The sequence below is a fragment of the Solanum verrucosum genome, unplaced genomic scaffold (genome assembly GCF_900185275.1).
Source record: "Solanum verrucosum unplaced genomic scaffold, falcon-dt-bn FXZP01000217.1, whole genome shotgun sequence".
Lineage (NCBI taxonomy): Eukaryota > Viridiplantae > Streptophyta > Magnoliopsida > Solanales > Solanaceae > Solanum > Solanum verrucosum.
In genome coordinates, this window is record NW_026020032.1 from 1,003,876 (window position 1) to 1,031,252 (window position 27,377).

At 30.7% G+C, this 27,377-nt stretch overlaps 1 protein-coding gene across 1 annotated transcript; it reads left to right on the forward strand.

The window, feature by feature from the left end:
- Positions 1-10,180: 10,180 nt before the first annotated feature.
- LOC125821427 (uncharacterized) lies at positions 10,181-11,162 on the forward strand. The gene is made up of 2 exons (XM_049500844.1): positions 10,181-10,556; positions 10,681-11,162. Exons 1-2 carry the CDS (start codon positions 10,181-10,183, stop codon positions 11,160-11,162), a joined length of 858 nt encoding a protein of 285 aa, XP_049356801.1.
- Positions 11,163-27,377: the final 16,215 nt, after the last annotated feature.

Here is a 27,377-nt window from a genome sequence, read left to right on the forward strand (position 1 = left end):
TTAATACTCTATTTTATTTTTTAATTAATTTTTATTTGGCCCACGGGTCAGCCCTATCCATATTTCTCAAGCCCCACAAATCGACAAACTTATTCAGGCCGAGCTAAAAAGTCATTTTCTTAAATAAGCTCTAAAATCGTAACTCAACCCTATCAAATGACGAGTTAAGCCAAACGAGCTCAGCGGGCCTAGCCCACATTGACAACCCTAATTCGAAGGAAGGAAAAAGCAATCTTGTCTCAACTAATACGACATATATAGATTTTTTTATTGATTGCGTAGTAAAAAAAAAGGACAAGGAAACTATTTTCTAGACGGAACAGGGCAACCTAAGCCCACCAATACGAAAATGACATGTGGTGATTTATTTTCAGAAATTTGACTTCTTATATCATTCCTTATTTAGGTAGAAAATCTCAATATTTAGAATTCTATTAAAACTTTACCTTATAAAAATAAGGGAAAATTACGTGGTTAAGTAAATTTATACTACTTAATTATTCATCATAACTATAGTTTGCTATAATTACCACTTGCGACTAACATTATACATTAATTACGTAGGCTGACGTCGGATTTGTATAATTAGCCACGTTTGTATATGTATAATTCGCCAGAATATACAAATACATATGTATAATACACAATTATCTAACCGATATACATATACAATTCACCTCTCTCCCACTCTTTACCCTCTCTCGCTCGCCTCTCTCCTCCCTCTCCCAATCTCGCTCGCCTCTCTCCTACCTCTCCCAATCTCGCTTGCCATATATACAAATGCATATGTATAATATACAATTATCTAACAGATATACATATACAATTCACCTCTCTGCCCTCTCTCCTTCATCTCCCAATCTCGCTGGCCTCTCTCTTCCCTCTCCCAATCCCTTTCGCCTCTGTCCTCCCTCTCCCAATCTTGCTTGCCATATATACAAATACATATGTATAATATATAATTATCTAACTGATATACATGTACAATTCACCTATCTCCCACTCTTTGCCCTCTCTTGCTCGCCTCTCTCCTCTCTCTCTCCCAATCTAGCTCGCCTATCTCCTCCCTATGACATGTAGCTACGAATTGTAATTATCAAACTATAACTATGGAGAATAATTAGACTATTTTTGAGTGGCTATATGTGAAAGTTCCTCTAAAAATATATCTCCATAATTTCCGTGTATATCACAGTAAATTAAAAAGTAATGACAATCACCAATTAGTTGATCATTGAGATTAAATATATGAATCATCACTGACTGTGTTTCCATTTAGCCTCACTTTTTGCACTATACAAATCAAATTAGTCCTTATAATATGATGAATGTCTATGTTATGATTTTCTCTATTCAAACAAATGATATAGCATAACCATTTGAAGGAACAAAAGTAGTTGGTGTTATATTGTTGATTCTATTCATTCTAAGAGAATTTGGATCTATTTCTGTTTTTTGAGCTGCAATTACACCTATGGCTTCTCAGTAGTTTGACACTTGCACATGCAAAATAAAGGAGAAATCGTACTTCAATATGATAGTGTACAAATCAACTTGCACACACCCCAGATCATTTATTGACTAGTCTTTTTCTTCTTCTTTTTTGGGATGGGACTTTGTATTCGTATTCTCCTTTTTTAGTATTCCGACACAATTTGCAAGAACGAACTTGAACATGAAATTCTAAAATAGGATGGTGAATATTGGGATCTTGAGAGAATACATTGATGACCCCTTGAAGGTGAATAAAGATTGAGGCCTAAGATAAATTCTTAAAATTAATAACAAGTTGAATTGGTATTAGTTTAAGACTTGTTTAGCAATTTTAATTTTAATTAGGAAAGTGTTTTTTTACTTACGCCCTAACACAAAAGGCGTATGCCCAAAATGATGAGGCTTACACCTCACAGATCGCCCTTGTGTATTTTTACTATGCACCTCCCCGTCCCCTTAGGCTCAACCCGAGACTCGCTCCAAAAATGTCTTTTAGAATTATACTTTTAATAGTGAACTTTGTAGACGTGGGTGGCCCAAGGGAGAAATAGGAAGCTAGTAAAACGTTTGTTTTGGACCCCAAAATATTGAGGTCCCAAAAAAAAATTAATGATTAATTTTAACATTTATATTTATCTAAAATAATATTGAAGATCGTAAAAAATCAGAATTTATATACATATAAAAAAGGTAAAACTATCTATATTTTATAAAATATTTTAAAATTTGAATTAAATAATTCATATATTCATATTAATAAATAAAGTTTTTACAATAACATCCAAGTTACACTTTGTTTGGTTTGGCAAACACATTTTATGAATTGAGTCTAATTATTCCGTTAAACTTGTAAATTTCTATAATCGACACTAAGTGCATATTTATAAGATATATATGATGATTGATCTCTACCAAGTTTCTTGGATCATTGGCATTTACTTGAACTGGATTGACAGACAGAGCACCCATTTAAAATGCAGCATAACCTATAGCCTCTTATTTTATCTGGTATTGGTAGGAGGGTCATTAAAATGCAGCATAACCTGTAGCCTCTTATTTTATCTGGTAATGGTAAGGGCGTCATTCCAAGATTACTCTAGAACAGATAAAAAAATACAAGTTCATAGCTATTAGAAAACACCAAAAAACCTCCTAAATGTGGCGATTCATGTGATTGGTAATGCTTTTGGATGAAAAACAGACGTCTCGATCACTTGTTTCCAACTTGAACAATTCATCCAATAATGTTGCAAATAAGTGGGCTCTAGCTTCAAGAAGATGACAGAAAGTAATTGTGAAATCAAGGAATTCGATATTTACTTGAATTGGATTGACAGACAGAGCACCCCATTTAAAATGCAGCATAACCTATAGCCTTTTATTTTATCTGGTAATGATAAGAGCGTCATTAAAATGCAACATAACCTGTAGCCTTTTATTTTATCTGGTAATGATAAGGGCGTCATTCCAAAATTACTCCAGAACAGATAAAAAAATACAAGTTCATAGCTATTAGAAAACACCAAAAAACCTCGCGATTCATGTGATTGGTAATGCTTTCGGATAAAAAACAGACATCTCGATCACATGTTTCCAACTTGAACAATCCATCCAACAATGTTGCAAATAAACGGGGCTCTAGCTTCAAAAAGATGACAGAAAGTAATTGTGAAATCAAGGATTAAGAATGGATATAAGATTTATTGAAATCATGAAGAACGGATAGAACCACAGTCTGCAATCAAGAATTGGAAAATGAAATTTTTTTGAAGAAAAAAAAAGTGGGAGGGAAACTGAATATAACACTTACTGACTATTATGCCAGAAGACTATATTTTGACTCAAAAGTTCAGTAAATAGATTTTTTTTTAAAAACAAAAGTGGGAAGGGAAGCGTTATATATATATATTAGTGCACAAGCTCAATATTTGTTTATAAATAATTTTTAATTAATGAAATTAAATTAAATTTGAATAAGTTATATATATTTATATGGTAGATTGGTAGTAAACGTTCATATTACTATAAAATGAATACCCGATAACTATTATTAACTTCGATAATTTTAAGTAATTTTGATTAAATAATTTTAATTTTTTTAAATCTAAAATAAGTTATATGTATTTGTATGATAGTAAATGATTTCGTTCTTCTTTCTCAAAAAATTTATGTGAGTATCCTTTATTTTCTAAAAAAATTAAAGAGCAATGTCAAAAATTGTATATTTTCTTTTATTCGGTTAAAAAATTAATCGACATACTTTTCACCATATACCAATCATAATGGCTCCTCAACACTTGGTTATTGTACCACATAGGCACCCATGAGACCAGCTAGAATGTTGATCCTAATCAACCCCATCGCGTGATCGTGGTACCACATAGTACCAGGATGTTGATAATTATGATAATGATACTTTTTTAATGTCCACTTTGGTCCATGATGTTTGAAATTCTTAGTGAACCATGCCTCATAGTGTCCCCCATGTAAACTGAAGATTTTGATTTAAAGTTATCAATGATGGTCACCCAACTATGCATTTTTTTATTCAACTTTCAATTTTAATTCGAAAGTCACTCAATTAATCACGTTTTTTTAGAAAGTCACTCAACTTTGAATTTTATCTGAAAAATCATTCAACTATCCGCTCTTCTCTTAGAAAGTAGCTCAACTTATTAAATTGATTTTTTAATTAAGATTTGTTGATAAATTTTTTTATTTAAAAACTAAATTTTTAAAAAATTAAAAAATATATTCATTTAAGCCATTTAATGACCCAACCCCCTAAAAATATACTGATATTAACCCATTTTATCGACTCCCTTCTCCTTCTCCTTCTCCTGTGCGTCTAATTTTTGGTTCTCAATACAGATGCATCCTGCAAAGGAAAATCAAAATATGAAAATCATCAAATATTTCAAACTTTCTAAGAAAAGAGTGCATATTTGAGAAAGCAAACGAGATATTAACTCAATAATCTATTATACTTAAATCGGTTATTAAATTGCATTATTATAAATTCATTGGTCGAGAAATTTGTGTAAAATCATGAAAGAGAGAATATAGAAGATCTCATATTTCTTTAAGGGAAAAAGCATAGATTCCCCTCCGAACTTGTCCCGAAAAGTCAGTTATACGCTTAAACTATCATGGTGACCTATTACACACCTTAACTACTCAAAAGTGAATTTATTACCACCCTGAGACGTGTAACACCACTCTCACATTATGTGGTGTATTACACTCGCTAGCACATCAACGCTACGTCAACGTCATGTCATAAATTATAATTTTTTGTTTTCTTTTCTTTTTTAATTAACTTTTCTTTTGTTAACTATATTTTACTCTAACTAATCCCTAATTAATTGTTTTAATTCTCTAATAATTATATCTTCTTCACCACTAATCCCACCTATTTTCAATTCTCATTTCATAAGAAAATCATATATATTCGGCCCCACCTTCACTATTGATTTTGTTCTTCACCACCACTATATCACCTTTAATTCTTCTTCTTCTTTGTCACCCAACCCCAAATTTCACCACCACCACTATCAACATCGATTTTTTCTTCTTCACCACCTTCAATTACCTCTTTTAATGTTTGTCACCCATCACCACCAAACCCATAAAGCTACTATTACCACCAAAACGAAAAATTGATTAACAATCAAAAATTCTTTAACAAAGTCCATAAAAATGAAAAAGATAGAAACTATCAATCAAAATTTCTCTAGATAAAATATAATTATTCACTAACAAATCTATGGAAATTAACCTAATTGCGAATCAAAAAAAAAATTGTGCTTTAAGATTGTGATAAAAAATAAAGAAGTGTGATAAAAATAAAGAATGAAGAAGAAGAGGACAATGGGGGGGGGGGGGGGGGGGGGGTTTGAAGAAGAAGAGGTGTGGGGGCTGGGGGTGGAAAGTATGATTCTAACTTTTTTTTAAACTTTAATTTCAAACTGACGTGACTATTTTTTATTTTTGTTTTATTTTTTTGCCACGTCAGTTTTAGGGGTAAGAAAATTCATTTTTGAATAGTATAAGTGTGTAATAGGTCACTATGATAGTTTAAACGTGTAACTGACTTTTCGGAACAAGTTCAAGGGGGAATTTATGCCTTTTTCCTTTCTTAAATTAAGATTGTATAAAAGGAAATTATTTTGTACGTTTAATGGTTTTCTATTTTCAATAAGAAAAAATGGTATTACTACTACTTATACTAGTATACGTACCCGCACGTTGCGCAACTATTTTAAAATGGATAATTTTTAATTTAAAAATATTTTTTTGGAACAGTATTTTAAAAATAATATAAAGATGCATAAAATCAATTGTTTTATAAATTATTAGAATTTTGTCCACAATGTTATGTTTAGTTCAATATATTTTGTTAATTTCAAATTATTTCTATATTTTTAAAAAAAAAAAAAAAATTTTAATGTTGAGATTAATAAGGATAGTTACAAATCACTTATCTCTAAAAAATAGTGTAGTTACGATCAATAAATAGTTGCAAATTAATCAGCTTATCTCTAAAAATAAATGCAATTAGAATATTTTTTCTAATTAATTAAGCATAAAAGATTTAAAACATCTATAAAAAGGATTTAGATGAAAGGGAGAGAAATTGGAGGATAGGCTAGAAGGCTACGTGCGTGAGAAAATAGGCAAATTAGGCTATTAGAACAATGTTTAAAAATATTTAATATTTAAATATTATTTCTATATAGTCATATCAGCTATACTTTTAGTTTTATAATATATTATGTACTAATTTTTCTAAGGATACTAATAATTCTAAGATTATTTTACCTTGACCAAACATCAAATACTTCAAATATTTTTACGTGTTTATCCATTATTGTTTTTATATAGTTGGAATTTAAAAAAAAAAACTTTTTTTTGTTAACAATTTATTATTTCTAACATTCCACATGAAATGTCTAATATTTAACTAATGTTTTATTCAAAATCAACATATTAAATGACATATGGATATATTTAATAATTTACTATTTTTAATTTATGTAAATTATTATTAAAAATAATTTAAATGTAAAGATAATCTTAATTAATACATTTGCTATATTAGGTTTACTCAAAATGTTTTTTAGATATTATAAATTTTGATTTGAACTGTATTAGAAAAGACATGAATGTGGATTAGAAGGGTGTTATGTTGATTTGAATTCTATCCGATTAAACATATTATGTGTAACCACTGTTATCGTGAAATTTAAATATTTTAAATTTCAAATTTCAAATTAAAAATTGTATCATATATTTTAAAATTGCAATTTTCAACTCAAATTAATGTTGTTATATAATATTGTGAATAGTCTTAAATTAATGACTTACAATTGTGATATTGTTCAAGATAGAATGTAACACTTCCTATATAAAGATAAATATTATTCATCCTAAATTCAAAACTTTAATTTATATTTCTTATAAAATTATATTGAAATTTGATTATCCTCTTAACAATTTGTTTAGAAATGGAAAGGTGATGAGAGGTTTTATAAGTGTTTATTTAAATTGTGATGGTCAATAATTCTAAATTAGTAGGGTTATAAGAAGGTGTAAGTGATGGAGTTAAAGAATGATTTTTGTTAATTGAATTTTGTGACTTAGATGGTTAGCTATTTTCTAGGGATAAAATTAATTAATTATCATTTAAAATTTAAATTTTAAATTAATTACCAAAATTTCAAAAACTGCTGTCTGGATATTGATTTGGATAACTATCATTTTCAAAAATAAAGTCAAAAAGGGAAACCTAATATGGAGTTACGTTATTTTTTATTTTTTTTGTATTATTTTTTGTAACCGTTTTTAAATAAAAAAATTTAGTGTTAACAGTTTTTATTTTTTATTTTTAGATTTTGAATTAATTTTAATAATTCATACATTTTACATATTTGTTTAAAAGAATTGTAGATTATTTTTTTTAATAAATTGAAAACGTGGATATATAGAGAGAGAGAGAGAGAAAGAGAGAAAATTAAATTGATCATTAGTTTCAAAATGCATTTTTGATAGCCGTAACTTTAACATTATTCAAATATATGTTACATATGTTGAATCATTTTTTATATTTTATTTTTTTGGTCAATAATGGAGCATGAGGCTCCTTTTATTTAATTCAAAATAACTAAATAAGTATCTAAAAATAAGGTTAAAGATCCCAAACAATGCTTTATATGACAAAACATATATCAAAAACACACTAATTTAACTTGAAGTTTTGTTCTATGTAACATATTAAAGACAACATACATAATTTTGATGTCAATCGATTTGTTGTTTCAAGGCAAACTAATTTTGATCCTCATAATTATAATTGGGAGCAAAGGATGACCTTGTTTGTATATTCAAAATAAAGAAGAGGATAGACTAAGAAAGTAAGAATCCCACAACATCAATTATTTTACATATATCCAATGTTTTTACTTGTAAGGAAGGCATGTAAATTTATGTGGAGACCCACGTCTTATATTTGAAATTATTTCTATTTATCAATTGCAACAAAAAGATTGTTACTGCATATTTAAATTTATCACTGGAAAAATAGTGTTCACAAAATAAACTTAAAAAAATAAATTTAAAAAATAGCAAATCAGTCATAATATAATCAAATAAAGAACTTTAAAAATAACAGATGAAAGAATAACTTTTTAAAAATTATTTGCTATCTTCTTATCTTGAAGACTCAATTAAATAAAAAATAAGATGTGTAAATACTTACAATATGATACGTTCTATCATTATATAACTTCAATTTTAGAACTCCATTGCTTATCATTGAAGAGTTTATGTTGAGTAAGCATATTTTGCCGGAAGGCGTATGCATTTGTAAAATAAACAACCTAAAAATTTGAGTATATAAATAAACTTTTTGAGTATTGTATTGAATTCCAATTCCCCCAAAAAAGAAAAACAACATATATATGCACAAATCACAATGAATGTACCGCCAGAGGAGTGAACTTTTGATTTGTTGCTTGACTTTTTAAAATGAATCTGTGTATTCCTCCGCTCCTTTTAAAATTATATAGTATTGCCCAAAAAAAAATTGTGATTCATTATCTGCTGAAAGTAAAAACTATAAAAAGTAACTGTTTGGAAGTTTCTTTACCATAATCCGTAAAAAACTGTAAGAATTTAAATGATTTTTTTATAAAAAAAATGAAAAACATAAATATAATAACAATGATGATAATAATAATAATAATAATATAATTATAATTATTACTATTATTATTTATTATTATTATTAGGGATAATTTCAGAGACCTCTCTCCAGGTTTCGCTCTATAACACTCACATCCCCTGTGGTTTACGATATTACATCTACCTCCCTTATTTTCATTTTCTTGTAACCATTCTTTAAACCTATTTAAAATAAATATAAATTAATTTAGATTTGACATTTTTACCCTTCTATATATTAATTTCTTCATATTAACAAATATTATATTATATATAAAAAAATAACTCATTTAACAAATACTTTAAAAAGTAAATAATCATAAATATATATATATATATATATTATTTATATACATGATTTTTTTATCGAACAAAGATCAAAGTCTTCATTCAAGACCCACCATTTTCACCAAATATTAACTCTTCATCTCCATTTCAGCTTACCAAATCACTGATGATTTTTTTCCCCACAATAACCCATCATTTTTCGGCAACAATTTCTTCAAAAATCGAAGATAAAAATGAACTCCCCAAGAACGATCCAATAACAGTATTTGTTAAATGAGTTATTTTATATTTATATAATATTTATAAATATGATGAAATTAATATATAGAAGGATAAAATTTGCAAATCTAAATTAATTTGTATTTATTTTAAATAGATTTAAAGAATGGTTACAAGAAAATGAAAATAAGGGAGGTAGACGTAATATCGTAAACCATAGGGGAGGTGAGTGTTATAGAGCGAAACCTGAAGGGATGTCTCTGAAATTATCCCTTATTATTATTATTATTATTATTATTATTATTATTATAACTAAAAAGGAGTTTGAATATAAACAAACAGCAAAATATAAAATAACTATCAGAATTTATTATAAAATATATTACTATTATATATAGATAGATTATAATAATTATTATTATTATCATTAATATTAGTATTTAATTTGCTATAAATAAGGAGGTTGTGAAAATATAATTAAAATTATCTTTCCGCAAAAAAAAAGGAATACACACGTTAAAACACCATATTTTTAGAACAATTTTAATTTTTTTTATCGTTTAATTTTGAAAACTGCTTCAAATCATTTTTAAATAAAATAATAATTTATTATTTAAAGCTATTACATGTAATTAATTTTAATTATTTAAATGTTTGTTTTTTGTGGTGCTAACATATGACACTTTTTACTTATCCTATTATATATAGATAGATAATAATAATAAGGGTTAATTAAAATTTATAATAATTCATAAATAAATAAGGTAATATATGTAATAAATAAATAAGGTATCCGAATGGGTTTAGGTTCAGTTTGTTCTTCTTCCTTTCTGAATCAAATTAGTCTTCTTCTTCTCCGAATCGAATTAAGATTGGGATTTTGGCTCTATAAAAGTAGTGGTTGCAGATTCATCACAATTCACAAACATAAGTTGCAGTTACCGTTCAATACACAATCATGGCGGCGGCGGCATCAACTAAAGTTCCATTGTTAATGCTTGCAGAGAAGGGGGAGAATGGAGAAATTCGCGAGTTTTTTGATTTATCAAGCGGTATTACACACTCCATGAATTTACCTGAATTAGCAGGGAAGTGCTGTTTGGGTGTGGGATTTCCAGGTTGGGTTTTCACGTCTGATAAACAAGGAAATATGAATTTATTTCATATTTTCACACGGACTTTAATCAACCTCCCACACATGTCTATGTTAGAAGGTTATGATTCTGAAGAAGAACTTGGTGAGGTTGATTGTACTGATTATGTTGAAAAAGCAGTAATTTCTGCTGATCCTCTATCGTCACCAACAACAGACTATGTTTTGGGCCTAATTCAAGGTTCTCCTTCCACTTTTGCTTTCTGGAGGCACTTTTTTTACTAGTCTCGGGTCAACAATACCCGATTGTGCCTATTCTGACATCACTTGGTATAATGGTAACTTTTATGGACCTAATTTTATAGGCGACATTGTCATCTTCAGTTTTCAACACGATGATTGTGGTGGTGCAAGAATTGTTAAAGGTATACCCGTAGACTTAATTGGCTGTTGTCAGCTCTACATTGTCTATTCAATGGGTGAACTATTAGTTATTCATAGAGACGGACCTATTAGTGATGAGGGCCAAGATACTGATCAATATGGAGCTAAAGCATTCCATGTGTACAAGATTAATGATTGTAATTATGAAGAGATTAAAGATTTGGGTGATAGGGCATTGTTCGTTGGCAAAAGTGCTACTTTGGATATGGCTATTGAAGATGATCAAGGTTCTGGATGCAAAAGGAATCATATTTATTTCACCGATGATTGTGTCGATAGCTATTTTAATCTTGAACAAGGTGGTGGCAAGGACATGGGCGTTTACAATATGGTTGATGGAACCATTGTGCCCCATTACACTGGTCAATCTTACCACAAAGTCACTCCACCACTTTGGGTTTAGTTTTGTTTATTTAAGTTATGCTTTGTTTTATTTCCTAGTTTTTTAGTTTATTTAAGTTATGCTTTGTCTTTAATTCCTAGCTTTCATTTTATTTGTTTTTGCTGTTACTAGATTGAAAGTTTTTTTTTTTTTTTTAAGATTTAATTTTCGTAATCAATTCCTTAACTTCTTCTGCTTTCTCTTTTAATTTTGTCAATCAATGCTTGTAGATATGTTTTGTCTGTTCTTCATGAACTATCGATAAAGCGCTACTTACAAAGAAACAATTGAAGGGGAAGATTAAAAAATTTTAAACCTGACAGTACAAAATATGATTAATTGGTGTGGCTGGCCATTTTTTAACTGTAAGTAGTTGCTATTGTAACGTATTGTTAAATTTATTGTTATGATGAGATTGCCATTTTATGTGATGATTGATTGGATGTTATCACGTGTTATTCTCTTCTTCTTCTTATCTTGGTCTTATGTATTAACAAAATTGATATAATTTCTTCAAACCTCACAAATCATTCTTGGGAATTTGGACAGTTTTGATCAGATTTCTTTGCAAGTGGATGCATAAGGTAAGCCTTATTCACATTATGCATCACCATACATACAAATGGATCGACTAGCTTCAAAAAAGTTTTTTAGAACTGTACTTCTTATAGTGAACAATTCTTATTTGTAGACATGGGTGGTCCAAGGGAAAAATAGGAAGCTAGTAAAATGTTTGCTTTGACCCCAAAATCTCAAAATATATATTTTAATGATTAATTTTATCATTTTATTTGTATCTAAAATAATATTGAAGATTGTGAAAAAAATAAAAAATTATATAGATATAAGAAAAGGAATAACTATCTATATTTTATAAAAAATTGTACCTTGTTATTTTGCAAGAACAAGCTGGAACATGAAATTTTGAACTTAGAAGGTGAATATTGGGATTTTGGGAGAATACATTGATGACCCATTGAAGGTGAGTAAAGATTAAGGCCTAATGTAGCCATTGTTGCAGCTAATTTTACTAGAATAATTTCTCTGTTTGGCTTACTGTGGCATTTTTCTTGAAGTAAAGAATGGAATTTTGTTAAGAAAGAAGATGATGGTGATATGAGGTTTATGAAAAGGGTATTTGTCAATTTCACCCCTTGTAAAACTACAAGATGTCATTTTACTGCTTATAATTTGAGCTATTTGCCAATTTTTTATTTTTTTTTATGTTTTTACTTTTGTTTTGCTCGAGAAAAATATCTATCAATTAATCTCAATCTACTCCTAACAAGTTGATAGATCGAAATAGTACATTATACATATGTTAGCTAGTCGTGGAGGAGATTTATACCAGATCTATTTCCATGTTTCGATTTTTTAACTTTTTGACCCTTTTTTGACAACTAGGACACACCTCATTTTCCCAAGACTCTTTTTTGCCAACTCTCCGCTTGTGAGTTCCTCAGGCTTCAGGCTAGGAGTGTACATCGATCGGTTCGATTTTATGGATTATCGGTTTGGTTTATTGATTTTTGGTTCTTAAATACGTTAAGCCAATAACCAAATCAATAAGAGATTTTTTTTATTGGTTTTCGATTTAACCAATTAGAAAATATTTATAAAATTAACATATGACTTCTCTAATAAATTTGACGTGACAACACAATAATGTAATGAAAAACTATACAAGTGTATCACAAAGAGAAATTAAAAGGAATAGGGTTCTTACTTTAGATTTTAACGTTTTGTATAATGTGAAGTTGTGAACTAAAAGTCACTTTGAAGTGTGAGTTGAACGCTAAAGGATAAATACTGTAACCAGTAAAGTATTGATACTAATATAGTAATATTTATGTACAAGTAAATGTAGTAAATTACTAGTCTTAATGGGTTATCGATTTACCAAATAACCCAATATTAAAAATCAATACCGAATCGATAGCCCGATAATTTTTTTTTATAAAACTATTAAAATATGTTAATTCAATAACCCAATAACACTTTTTTTTATTCGATTTATCGGTTGGTCCGATTTTTTACCCCCTACTTCAGGCATTCCCTTACCCAATCATATCTATAGGATTTTTGGTATATCAATTGCAAAAAAAAGAAAAAAAAAATTATTTATTAACTAAAGGATCATATTTTTAAAAAGGCTTAATAACATTTTTGCCTCCAATTCTTGGTAAAATTTGATTTCATTTCTTGTAATATTGACCAAGTATATTTACATGCACGTTTAATTCTTTTTGCAAGTGAATCATTACAATTTTTCATACCAATTACTAATGATTTTACTATTTAGTCGTACATTATTTTGCAATCCAAATTATATTAGGACTATGATTTTCCCTTTCACCTCCTAATAATTTTTTTTTATAAATAAATTAAATTACCCTTCCTTCCCATTGTCTCTCCCAAATCCTAAAAATTGCCCTCCGCCTCCGTCCTCGCCGGAAAATCCATTCTCACTCCGGTATGTCGGTGACGATAAGGACAAGTTTGGGAGATGATTAGATAAACAACAGTGTGCTATGGGTTTGTAATTTGAATTCGATAACTGAAGACGAAGACCTATATACAATCTTCTCACGCTTTGGAACCATGAAATCTACTGAAATTATTTGAGATCGCGAGACTGGGGATAGCCAATGTTATGGTTTCATTGAGTTCGAAGACAATGAGGCCTGTGAGTTGGCATATTTTAACATGGATAATGATCGAAGGATACATGTCGCAAAGTCATGGAACCAATCATATATATATATATATATATAAGATAATCTTAGGCCCACCTACGTGACGCCATCACAAATCAGAATTTTCTTTTAATTTATTTATTTTCAAAACTAGCCTTCTTCTTTCATGAAAAGTTGTGATATTTATGAAAAGTTGTGACTTTTATGAAAAATTGCGACTTTTATAAAGAGTTGCGACTTTTATGAAAAGTTGCAACTTTAATTAAGAATTGCGTCTTTTAAGAAAAGTTGTGACTTTTTATGAAAAATTGTGACTTTTATGAAAAATTGTGACTTTATGAAAGGTTGTGACCTTTCCGAAGGGTTGCAACTTTTCCAAATAATTGTAACCTTTTCCGATAAGACACAATAAACATTTGTTCACACTACCCTTTGTTGTCTATAAATAGAGGAATTTCCTCTCATTTTAAATTAACGAAATTTCCGAATCTCTTCTTCTTCTTCACAATTAAATATTTGTGTATTTTGCTCCTGTTGAGTGACTCAGTGACACATTACGTATGTTACAGATCCTGATATGTATTTTTACAGTCATAAATTTATGTTTATGTTATTAAGAATAAATGATAAGATGTAATAATTTTAATTTTCCTTTACATTATCACGATTCCCATTAATTTCTCCAATTATTTTACCTTCCCTGATTTATTCAAATTTGTTGTATATTATCTCACATAAATAGAGGTTTCCTACCAAAACAAAACTCCCCTTCTCTGATAAGAACGACTATCGAAAAATGCATACCAATAATTTTTCAATTCTAATTCAACACAACGGGCGATGAGACTCATCAAGTAATTGTATAAAAAATAGTTCGCATGGTGTTTTATTATGTGATTGTATTTGATTTTTCACAAATATCTATTTTGTACTTTTTGGTAGTTATTCGTTTGGTTTAGTTTGTCAATTTTGGTATAATTGAATTCATATAATTTGGTTGATGTTCTGGAGCGTCGAAATTTTGGTGTAATTACAACAACTTCATATGATTTGGTTGTAGACTGATGTGTCAAATTTGTTTTTTTATTAAAGTTTAGGTTTAATTGAAAAAATCATCGATTTAATAATTATGTGGTTTAATTGGTATGATAAGTGTCGTATGTTAGCAGATTATATCAATATTTTTTTTTGATTTTTGATATGTCATCACATACCAACTTCAAGTTAATTTCATGTACATGTATTTATGTATTTATTGATATAATATAGTATATAAAAAACAACTTCAAAAATAAAAGTATGGTACATTGTTTGCCGTATTATAATTATTTAGTTAGTGTATATAATAATTAGAAAAAACAGTTCAGATTGGTGGTATCCTAATAAAATACCAAATTGAAAAAATTTGTTTTGGTATGTGATGTGGTACATATGCTGGTATATTTGTCGCTAAGAACTAACAGCAAACTAATAGCTTGATGTATTTTTTGGTCAAATTTATATTACCTTACATATCAACATACGTATGTTATAATGATTGGTGTAATAAATTATATGGTGTCATTGATGGTGTAAATAAGCACAAGTTTGACGATCTATGGTATATAATTAGATCTTCATAAATAAAAATATGGTACATATTTTAGTGTATTTTACTTATGTGAATTGGTGTATATAATAATATGAATAATTGTCCCTACATTTATTGATGGTAGTATGATAAAATCATTAATTTTAAAAATTGGTTTAAGGGTATGTAATCTTTGACTGTTTATTTTTAGTTCATTAAATGGTGAGAATTTTGGTAAATTACTAAAGTATATCAATAACTGTCTTATATACCATCGAAAACCAATGTAAAAACAAAGCTAAATAATTGATGACTGTAGTAATTAATTCTGAAAGTTCCTTTTTAAATTAATGAAGAATTTGTTATTTTAAACAGGTCACGTGGGTTACAATATTGAAGGAGTGATGTATGAAAGTTCCTGTAGTGAATGTGGTATAGCTGGGCATGAAAAGAAGACTTGCCCAAAAAAATCTCATGAGAATTAGCTTTGTGGTATTTTGGTTGTTATTTTTACTATGCAGTTATGCAGTTGAACTATATTACTTTTATTAGATGTACTATTTTTAAATTTCAATGGAACCTTATTTCAAAGTTGATTACTTTTTGTTATCGTATTCATATTTTTGAAGTCATAATTGTTATAAATGGTTGTATATAATAAATATCATGAATTCTTCTGGATTACGTGTTGTGACATATCCAAAAATAGTGATAAAAAATAAACTTATTGGATGATATTCTGTTGGTGATTTGATATGGTAAAATAAGCCAAATTCTAGGTGAAATTATGATAAATAGGCACAATTTTTTGATAAAAATAAAGGATCATAATAATGGCTGTATATAGTAAATCAAATGTTTGCAGTACACACCAACCTAAAATAATTAGTTGAAAAGTATTAAATGTTAGTATAATAGTTTGAACATTACCATGATTAACACTTTGTTAATGTAAATATTGATCTACTCATATTAAAACTAGCACAAAACTTGGTCAAAATGATGGAATATATTACAACCAAATGTCATAATAATGATTGTATATATACATTCAAATGCTTACATTATATACAAACCTAAAACTTTGCATTGAAAAAAACAGGTTAAGAATACAATCTTGTTTAGAACTGAAATCATAATAAACACACTCTATTAATGAAAAAAATGGATTTACATATGAAAGAAAAAAGTACAAAACTGGGTAAACACATTGGTATGTATACCAACCTGCAACTATGAATGAAAATCAAATCAATCATATAAAAAGAATTTACTATAATTTTTCAGTAATGATAAAAACCATTGTCATAATAATGGTTGTAAATAGTAAATCAAATGTTTGAATTATATACCAATCTAAAACATTCATTCATTAATCAACACCTAAATAATTTACATAATGTATACCTAAATTTATACCAAACTCATACATTAACAAACCAAACTCACACTATAAATTTATCACAAAAATTTAACCAAAATAACAAAAGAGATTCAACTCCATAAAAACATTCATGAAATTCTGTCTTAACGAATAACATTTTTTATTCCTTGACCCTCCGATTTGACTGACCACCTTGCTTAGATGTTTCATCTTCACTAATAGATCCAATATCAATTTTCAGCTTTTCATATTCCCACGGTAATGCTCCAAATCTCAACCAAAGATTTTCATAATTGAAAACCGACATAGATATGTTCTTATCTCCACGGCACACGTATTCAACAAAGAACAACTTGATAACAATGTAGAACTATGGTTAATACTTTGGTACAAAGAACAACTGATTTGGAGAAATTTGATCTTCAATCGATATGAAGAGAGGAATATGTAGGGTAAGAATCTGATGAGATGAATATTGATGTTAAAGGCGTTAGAAACAATATTTGTACTTGAAACTATGAAACACCTAGAAATCTACAACATCTTTATTGATTACGTGAAATGTTTTATTAAAAAAGGAAGCAAATAATTAAGATCCCAATAAAAAGTCATTAACCGCAATGAAAAATGATAAACGTGTATATATGGGACTGTATTAGGAGAGATAATATAGATAATATTTAATACCCTAATTATACTCCACATAAAACGACACCTAATCAAAAACCAAGAGATAGAAACCGAAAATGAGAGAGAAAATCGACAAAAAAAACAATTTATTTAAATACAAAAAATAATGATTTTGTTATCTATGTAATTAAAAAATTATTTATGTAATTATATATAAATATATTGATTTTAAGTTAATTAAAGTCTTAAGATGTATACTTTGGTAATTTTCACAATGCAATTTTAATGTTTGGATGAGTGATTGAGGCCCGCAAGGGGCGGCTCAACATAATTCGCCTAAAGCGAAATTTTCATTAGAGGCCTAAAATCTAAATAAATTTTATTTGTATTTATTTATTTTTCTAAATTTCTAGATGTAAATTACTACTTAATATCTTTTATATAAATGATTTTTCCAAAAAAAAAATTAAATATTATTTTTAAGTAAGATTTTATCAATTCAACATTGAAAAACATCATTTTATTGAGACAATTATTATATGAATTATTAACATAATTCTATAAGTAATAATTTGATAAACTTTAAAGATAAGAGTTAGAATTATAGAATCTGATCCAAAAAGTTGATAACTTGGTATACCTACTTTAATATGAAAATTAACAAAGAAATAAAAAAAATTGTAATGCACTTTGTTCAACACTTTTCAACCGTTGATTCGTATTTTTGAAAGTGTATTACTCCAACTATCAAAGATTTGAAGAAATAGAGTGCAAAAGGAGTTTAAAAAGATAAATAATGTGAGGGTTAACGAAGAAAATGTAAGAATCCAAAATAATGTTTCCTTGATTTCTTCTATTTTAATGAGGTTAAGACAATGGCGGATCAAGGATATGAAGGTTATGGGTGCTCACTTCCTTTAGCGTAGAAGAAAAGAAAAAAAAGCAAACATATAGCAACCCTCACACTTGAGGTCTTCAGCGCAAGCCTTACCTTGCATCTGAGAACTAAAGCGCCCATCAAACCTTTTGGTTAATGGGTGCTCAAGAATTAATTATATCAACTTTTTAATATTTTCAATGAACATATACAAATTTTCGTCGGAGTTAATGGGTGCTTGAGCACCGGATACCCTCAACGTGGGTCCGCCCCTGGGTTAATATACATAATTTTTATTTGTAAAAAATTGAGGGCCCCAAAAATTGGGGGCCTAAGGCCAATACCTTAAATTTTATAGGCAAGAGCCGGCCCAGGAGGCCCGTAGCCATATTTTCAAGAGAATACTCATTCGGATTGCTTCTCTGAAACTAAGATTAGATAGTAATTTGTGAATCACATATTACGATAATATATCTGATATTGACATATTCCAATGAAGGAAGTGCTAGCAATCTGTGTTTAAAAACCAGAATTGCTGATTTCGATAAATTTTGCAGAAACACGAAGTAACCTAAGTTTAATAAACCAGTAAGAATAGATGAACATAAATTAATTGACAAAACTAAATATGAAAAAAAACGTACCACAATCTGGAAAAACAAAATCAGAAAAAGATCAAGCCCACTGAATGCAGAGTGTCCCCTTAAGGAAAGTATTCCCCTCTAGTAACTGAGGTTTGATTTGGAATATGTCCTCCCAGGAACTATATTGATCTCAATTACCAGTGTATTGATACCCAAAACTCTAGTGTCAGCGAACCACTCAACAACAGTAAAGTACACGAAGAAATTTTGTGCAGAAGAAATCAGAAAAATTTTTAAGGAATAAGTCTGAGGAATCAATGTATTTATAGGCAAGAGGAACTGGTTCCGAAAGGTTACCATTCATGAAAGTTTGCAACCTTTCAAACGGTCATGGTTGTTTCTAAAAGTTGCAACCTTTTAGAACAGTCACTTCTAATGGCGGGATCCGAGTCGGGTCAGGTCAATTAACTAAAATAATTAAAACAAACTTTGTCCAAAAAATAATCTCTCGATCATTTTCCAAAGCCAAAGCCGAGCGAGCGACGACGACAACGGCGCGAGGGGGTCCCTCTTTTCAACCCTTTTAACAATTAATAAGAGTGTTTCAATATTTAAACTTTCCTATTTTTCTTTCCACCACCAATGAGGGACAAATTCCTTTTCAATAAAGCATAAGAGGACTTTTCAAGTTCTCAATTCTTCAAGTTCCCAACTTTTCAAGTTCCTCTCTTTTCATCTTTCCTCCATTTCCCATTAGCTCTTGCTACATACCCAACAGGAAGGAGCAATCTCATCTCGACTAATACAACATATATAGATTTTTGATTGATTGCGTTAAAAAAAAACAAGGAAACTCTTTTCTAGACGGAACAGGGCAACATAAGCCCACCAATACGAAAATGACACGTGGTGATTTATGTTCAGAAATTTGACTTCTTATATCATTCCTTATTTAGGTAGAATTCTAAAAATCTCAATATTTAAAATTCTATTAAAACTTTACCTTATAAAAATATATCTCCACAATTTCCGTATATATCACATTAATTTAAAAAGTAATGACAATCACCAATTAGTTGATCATTGAAGTCGAATGTATGAATCTTCAGTGACCGTGTTTCCATTTAGCCTCACTTTTTGCACTAAACAAATCAAATTAGTCCTTATAATATGATGAAATGTCTATTTTATGATTTTCTCTATTCAAACAAATGATATAGCATAACCATTTGAAGGAACAAAAGTAGTTGGTGTTATATTGTTGATTCTATTCATTCTAAGAGAATTTGGATCTATTCCTGCCTGGTTAGATGCAATTACACCTATGGCTTTCGAGTAGTTTAGCACTTTCACATGCAAAATAAAGGAGAAATCATACTTCAATATGATAGTGTCCAAATCAACTGTACACACCCCACGTCCTCTATTGACTACTCTTGTTCTTCTTCTTTTTTGGGAGGAAACTTTGTATTCATATTCCCCTTTTAGTATCCCCTCACAAATTTTGCAAGAACGAATTTGAACATGAAATTCTGAAATTGGATGGTGAATATTGAGATTTTCGGAGAATACATTGATAACCCATTGAAGGTGAATAAAGATTGTGGCCTAAGGTTAATTCTTAAAATTAATAATAAGTTGAATTTGTGAAATTGTATGAAGAAACTCAACGAGAATGAATTCAACTACTACGAAGAAAAGAGAAGAGAAAATAACAGAAGAGATGAGAGTAAAGAAGAAATGGATTTAGACTCTGGTTGCTTTCATTCTTTTTTCAATACATACAAGAAGATTATGGTTGCTTTCATTCTTTTTTCAATACATACAAGAAGATTATGAGTCTAGTTATATAGACCTACTAACTACACTTGATTCTAACTAACTATACTAGTTTAACTAACTATACCGTTACCTAACTAACCATGTAACTAACTTTGAACTTTTCACACTATCCTTGAGACTTTTAAGTTATTCCTTCAATACTCCCCCTCAAGTTAGGTACTCTAAAAATGTTTTTAATACCTAACTTGGAACTCAAAACTTCATGCTGCATTCTGAATAAACTCTTAGTTAATAAATCTGCAGGTTGTTCATTTGTTGGAATATAACTAGTAGAAATCACTCCTTGCATAATCATATATTTACTCTAATGAAATGACAATCTATCTCAATGTGTTTAGTTCTTTCATGATTGACTGGGTTTGCAGCTATTTGCATAGCAGCCTTACTGTCACTATACACTTTAACTGGAAGAGTAACATCTACACCAAGTTCTTTCATCAATCCAATTATCCACACCAATTCTACCAATGTTGAAGCCAAGCTTCTATATTCAGCTTCTGCTGAACTCTTAGACACAGTAGTCTGTTTCTTAGACTTCCAGATGATAGGAGAGTCTCTAAGCTTAACTACATACCCCATTACTGACTTCCTAAAATTTGGACATGCAGCCCAATCAGCATCACAATAGGCTGATATCTCAATGTTGTCATTGCTAGATAGTAAAACACCCTGCCCTGGCTCTTTTTTCAAATACCTGACTATTCTAATTGTTGCTTCCATATGAGACTATTTAGGAGCTTGTAAATATTGACTAAGAGTCTGTACACAAAAGGAGATACCAGGTCTGGTCATAGTGATGCACAAAAATTTACCTATGAGTTTCTAATAAGCTCCATGATCAGCCATAGGCTATGCTTGAGCTTTGATCACATGATCATCATATTCCTTTGATGTTAACTTTATATTTGCATCTATTGGAGTCATAGCCGGCTTTGCAGCACCCAAACCAACGTCAGAAATCAATTCTAATGCATACTTCCTTTGATGCATTAGAATACCTTCCTTTGATCTAGCAAACTCAATACCAAGGAAACATTTTAACTCTCCTAAGTCCTTCATTTTGAATGATTGTTGTAGGTACCCTTTGGTCTTATTGATTAACTTCAAACTATCTCTTGTGATGAGCATATCATCCATATATATAAGAACAATTATAATGCCTTTTGTACTCTTTTTAGTAAACAATGAATGATCATATTGACTTTGTTGAAATTGAAACTTAAGAAGTGCCTCAGTTAGCTTAGCATTTCATTGCCTAGGAGCTTGTTTCAATCCATACAAGGTTTTCTTGAGTCTGGACACTGTCCTAGTCTCCCCTAACTCTGAAAACCATGTAAATCTCATCAAATAGGTCACCTTGTAAAAAGGCATTAAACACATATATTTGATGGATATGCCACTGTCTTGTTGTTGCAATAGCAAGTACTGATCTAACAGTTTTCATCTTCACTATTGGAGAGAAAGTTTCGTGATAATCAATCCCTTCTTTCTGACTATACCGCTTGGCTACTAATCTAGTTTTAAACCTTTCCACTTCATCATCAGCTTTGTACTTTATTTTGTAAATCCACCTGCACCAAATAGGTTTCTTCCCCTCAAGCAGAGACACTACCTTCCCAGTGTTGTTTTGTTGTAATACACTAACTTCTTCTTTCATAGCTTCCACCCATCTAGGATCTGTAATGGCCTCATAATAAGTTTTAGGTTCTGTGGATGCTGAAATAGATGCAACAAAAGCTTGGTATCTTAGTGCCAAATATGCATAAGCAACATATCTATACATAGGATAGTCTACTGTGTCATTCATACTTAGTGAAACAAAATCTTTTAACCAGATATGAGGGTTTCTATCCCTAGCAGATCTCCTGGTACCCCTTTCAAGTGTCACAAGAACTTCCACTTGTCTATTCTCTTCTGGCTGTGTGTTATGAACTTCAGGTGTTGTTCATTCATATGTCACAATAACCTCAGCCATATCATTCATACCACACTCACTAACACATGGAACAAACAGTTTGTTACCTGACTCACATGTGTTGTTTTTGAAAGGAAACACATCCTCTCTAAATATAACATCCCTAATAACACCTAACTTCCTTGTTTCTAGATTATATAGAATATGTCATTGAATATCCCATATGCACTGTCATCCTAGATCTTGGCTTTAATTTATTCAGTTCCTGTATTACCTTAGCATAGCAGAGAAATCCAATGACTCTTAAATGTAAGAGACAAGGCTGCTTGTTGTAGAACATCTCATAGGGAGACCGATTCTGTAATTGATCTAGGTAGCCTGTTTATTATATGTACTGCAGCTAATACACACAGACCTCACAAGTTAATAGGTATATCAGCTTGGAACCTTAGAGCCCTTGTTACTTCTAGTAGATGCAAGTGTTTTCTCTCAGCTACGTCATTTTACTGAGGAGTATAGGCACAACTAGTTTGATGCACTATGCCTAATCTTTTAAATACATCTTTGCACACTGTATTAACAAACTCAGTTCCAGTATCCGACCTTATGACCTTAACACACCTACCAAATTGAGTCTTAGCATACATAATGAACTGTTTAATGACCACACATACATCAGACTTCAACTTTAACAAGTATACCCAAGTTAACCTTGAAAAATCATCCACTATAGTGAGAAAAAAACTATTACCATCCAATGTGGGCATTTTGTAGGGACCCCAAACATCCATGTATACAAGATCAAAGCATGCTGAAGTTTGTATACTACTTGTAGGAAATGTATTTCTAACTTGTTTTGCATAAGGACACACAATACAATTATTCAATATATTTGCTATACTTTCAATCTTAACAGATATAAGTTGGTCCAGGGACCTTGAAGAAGCATGTCCGAGCCTTTTATGCCACAGCTCCACATCTGCATTCTTCTCATGAACATGACTTTCTTTTACAGCAAAACCACATCCATTGTTTTGAGACTGCTGCAACTTTGTACTTCCAATCAGAATATACAGTCCATTTTCCTTTCTACCAATCTCCCTCACCCTTCCATTGGAGAGATCCTGAAAGAGGCAAAAATTTGGAAAGAAACTTACTGAGTATCCTAACTCTTTTGTGAGCTTTGACACAGAAATTAAATTGAATTTGAATTGTGGAACATGCAACACATTAGTCAAAGATGTTCATGAAGTAATACTACTAGATCTAGCATGAGCAAGTTTAGCAACAAATCCATTAGGTAAATATACTTCTCTAGACACTATAACAGGTTTATCTAAGTTGACATTTGCTACCATATGATTGGTAGCTCTAGTGTCAATTATCCATTTTTGTATGTTTTTAACAGAATAATTAGGTTGATTAATACCTGCTACATTTGCTGAAGACACAGAATTTGCAGTTGTACAAGGATTGTTGTCACTCATATTCTTCAACAGGTTCATAATCTGACCATATTGCTCTTTAGTAAAAGAATACAATCCCACTTCAGATTCTATGTTCTGTGAAAGAAAGTCGGACTTATATGTTATTTTTTTCCCTTTGTAGTCTGCCTTACTTCCTTCAGCCACATTCTCAATTGTTTCACCCATCATATCACACTGTTTAGATCACCAGTAATCACATTGTGAGCCCTTGCACTCAAAGGGTAACTATTATTCCCTGCCTGTACTCCTTTCTTCCTGAACTTGTTATAATAAGATGGATATCCTACTAGTTTGTAACATACTTCCTTGGTGTGTCCTTTCATTCTACAAAACTCACATTGTACATTGTAATTCTTCTTGTATCTCGTAGACCCATTCCTTGTAAACATAGTCATATCAAAATTATTACCTCCTGATGCAGGGTTAACACCCAAGACTCCAGAATTTGCACTTATAGACTTTTGTCCTTCATCACTTATTATCATTCCATATGCCTGATTGACAGAGGGCATAAGACTCATAAGCAAGATCTGACTTCTTGCTTGATTATAAGATTCATTAATCCCCATGAGAAACTGAAACAATTTTAATTTCTGCAAATGTACTACAAATCCTTTGGATTTTTCATAGTTACACCCAGGACTTGGGACAAGAGATTCAAACTATTCCCACGGATTTTTCAATCTAGAGAAATATGTAGAAACTATAGCAGTACCTTGACGCAACGTAGTAATTTCTTTGTGCAAATTGAAGGTTCTTGATCCATCAACCTTGTTAAATCTTTCATAAAGATCATCCCATACTTCTTGAGCCTGTGAGGCATACATTATACCTCATAGCAATTTTTTTTCCACTAAATTCATCAGTCAAGACAACACCACATCATTCACTCTCTCCCAATGATTCCACATCTATTCTGGAACCACTTCTTTTTTACACAAACCATCAATCATTCCCAACTTATTCCTTCCAAGCAAGGTTACTCTCATTGATCTATACCAAATCGAGTAATTTTCAACTCCAGTCAATTGAAATGAAATGATTTGTGTACCACTTACATCAGTCGAAGAAAGGAACATAGGATGATTGTAGTCAATTGTCACGACCCGAGAGCACCCCCAAGTCGTAACAAGGCGTACTCGACCCCGAAGGGGTCTTATACGAGCCACATAGTCATTCATTGCATTCAATAATGAAAATAGTGCGGAATAAAAAAAAACTTATTTACATCCACACATTTAAACTTCTTAAAACAACTTTAAAAACACACAGCGGAAGTCTAAGTCTCACATGGCCATCTTAGACACAGTCGCAAAACATAAGTAGGGACACGGCCCTTTACAATCAAAAGAAGTCTATTACATGAACAAAAGAACTTAAAAGTCTTATCCTCGAATCCATGAGGACATACCAAGTCTTGGAAGAAAGCAATCCAACACTTCAAACTAGCTAGGAGGGATCACTTGCCAGAACCTACACTTATAGTAAAAGTATGAAGAATATGGGTTAGTACACAAAATGTACTAAGTATGATGACCATGCAAGACATGCTTAAAAAGGGACATTTTAGTTAGAAACCATGCATTATGCCACCTTTTTGAAATATCATGAACAATAGCATAAAAGACATACAAGACAAGCATAACATCAAGTAAGTCATAATATCACCTTTAAACAATATCAACATGAAAACCTTTACCTTGGACCTTCACCTCAAGCAACCCTTATGCTATACCTCGTGCAATGTATGGATGGCGTCCCATACCACCATCCATACTAAGGCACCACATTTAGGTCACTTAAAGTAACTTATCATTCCTTTCTTTCACCTTTGCACAATACTCATACATAAGAGGTATATCATTAATTAAGACATGACAAGGGAAAATAACTCGTAATATAACCCAAGTATAACATGCATAACATATTAAGCATTTAAGAGCCAACATTCTTTAATAACCTCATTTAGGGTACATTCATGTCACAGTCATTAGGATTTAGAGAAACTCACTATGACCCTCTCCAAGCCTACTCGTGCAATGTATAGGTAGCATCCCATACTACTACCTACACTTTGTAGAACCTGTCAAGAAACCATAATGAAATCTCACATGATAGGAAGTAAGCGTTTAACCGACATAGACCATGAGAGCTTGTCATGGAATCCCCACACCGAAAAGAGGTGGTCTACTTACTTAAGGGAGACCGGTATATATATAGCTTAATGGATCCACTAGCTTCCTATGCGGGCACATAGTTGATGGGATAAGGTAGACGATCATTGAAACTCATGCCTAACTGTCGGGGGAGTTTCCATCTAACCAAATCCGCTCGGTGCTTAGCCTACATTCCCATAGAATAGTTCATTACTTTGACATCATCACACATGAAAGGGTGCCATAAGCCTACCGATTCAAGGTACATTTAGGAAAGCTCATTAACTCCTCTTGAAAGGGTGCCATGGGCCTACCGATTCAAGTCTCATCATTAACCTTTATGGAAAGGTGCCATAGGCCTACCGAATCCAAGGTTCATTACTTATCATTAATGGAAGGGTGCCATTAGCCTACCGATCCAAGGTTCATTATAAGCATGTGTGGAAGGGTGCCATAAGCCTACCGATCCAAGGAATCAACAATCAACAATATAATCATTTATACAAAAAAATGATGCATAAGCCCTACCAATTCAAGGTATATTTTATATTGAAGAATTCTTCATATTATATCATCAACATTCATGAGTGTCATCAACACATCACTGGATTTCCATACATCTCATAATTCAAACTTTAAAGCATCGATTCATCAATTCTCCATAGTTGGATATTTTGTCAAACACCTTGAAGGCATGTAATGAAATCAAAGAGCATGGAAATTAGGGTAGTAATTATGCAACCAAACCAGTGAACAACCTACAACAACACCTTTACATTCATAGCATGATCACATTATCTTCATTGAATTCTCATTCGTATAATGTCATGATAACACTCCAATTTCTCATACTATGCCTTTAAGGCCATAAACCTCACATACCAATACACCAACAATACACCATAAAATAAGCATGGGTAATGACATACTTCAACAATCTAAGGACCTTTAAACAAGTTTGATTCATATACATTCATTATCTAGCAACCCAATTCATAAAGGCATAAACTAGGAATAGAGAGAAATCATGGGTTCATGGAGTATTTTCATCTTAAATCGTCAATACAACAACAATATAACCATAAAGTGCCATTA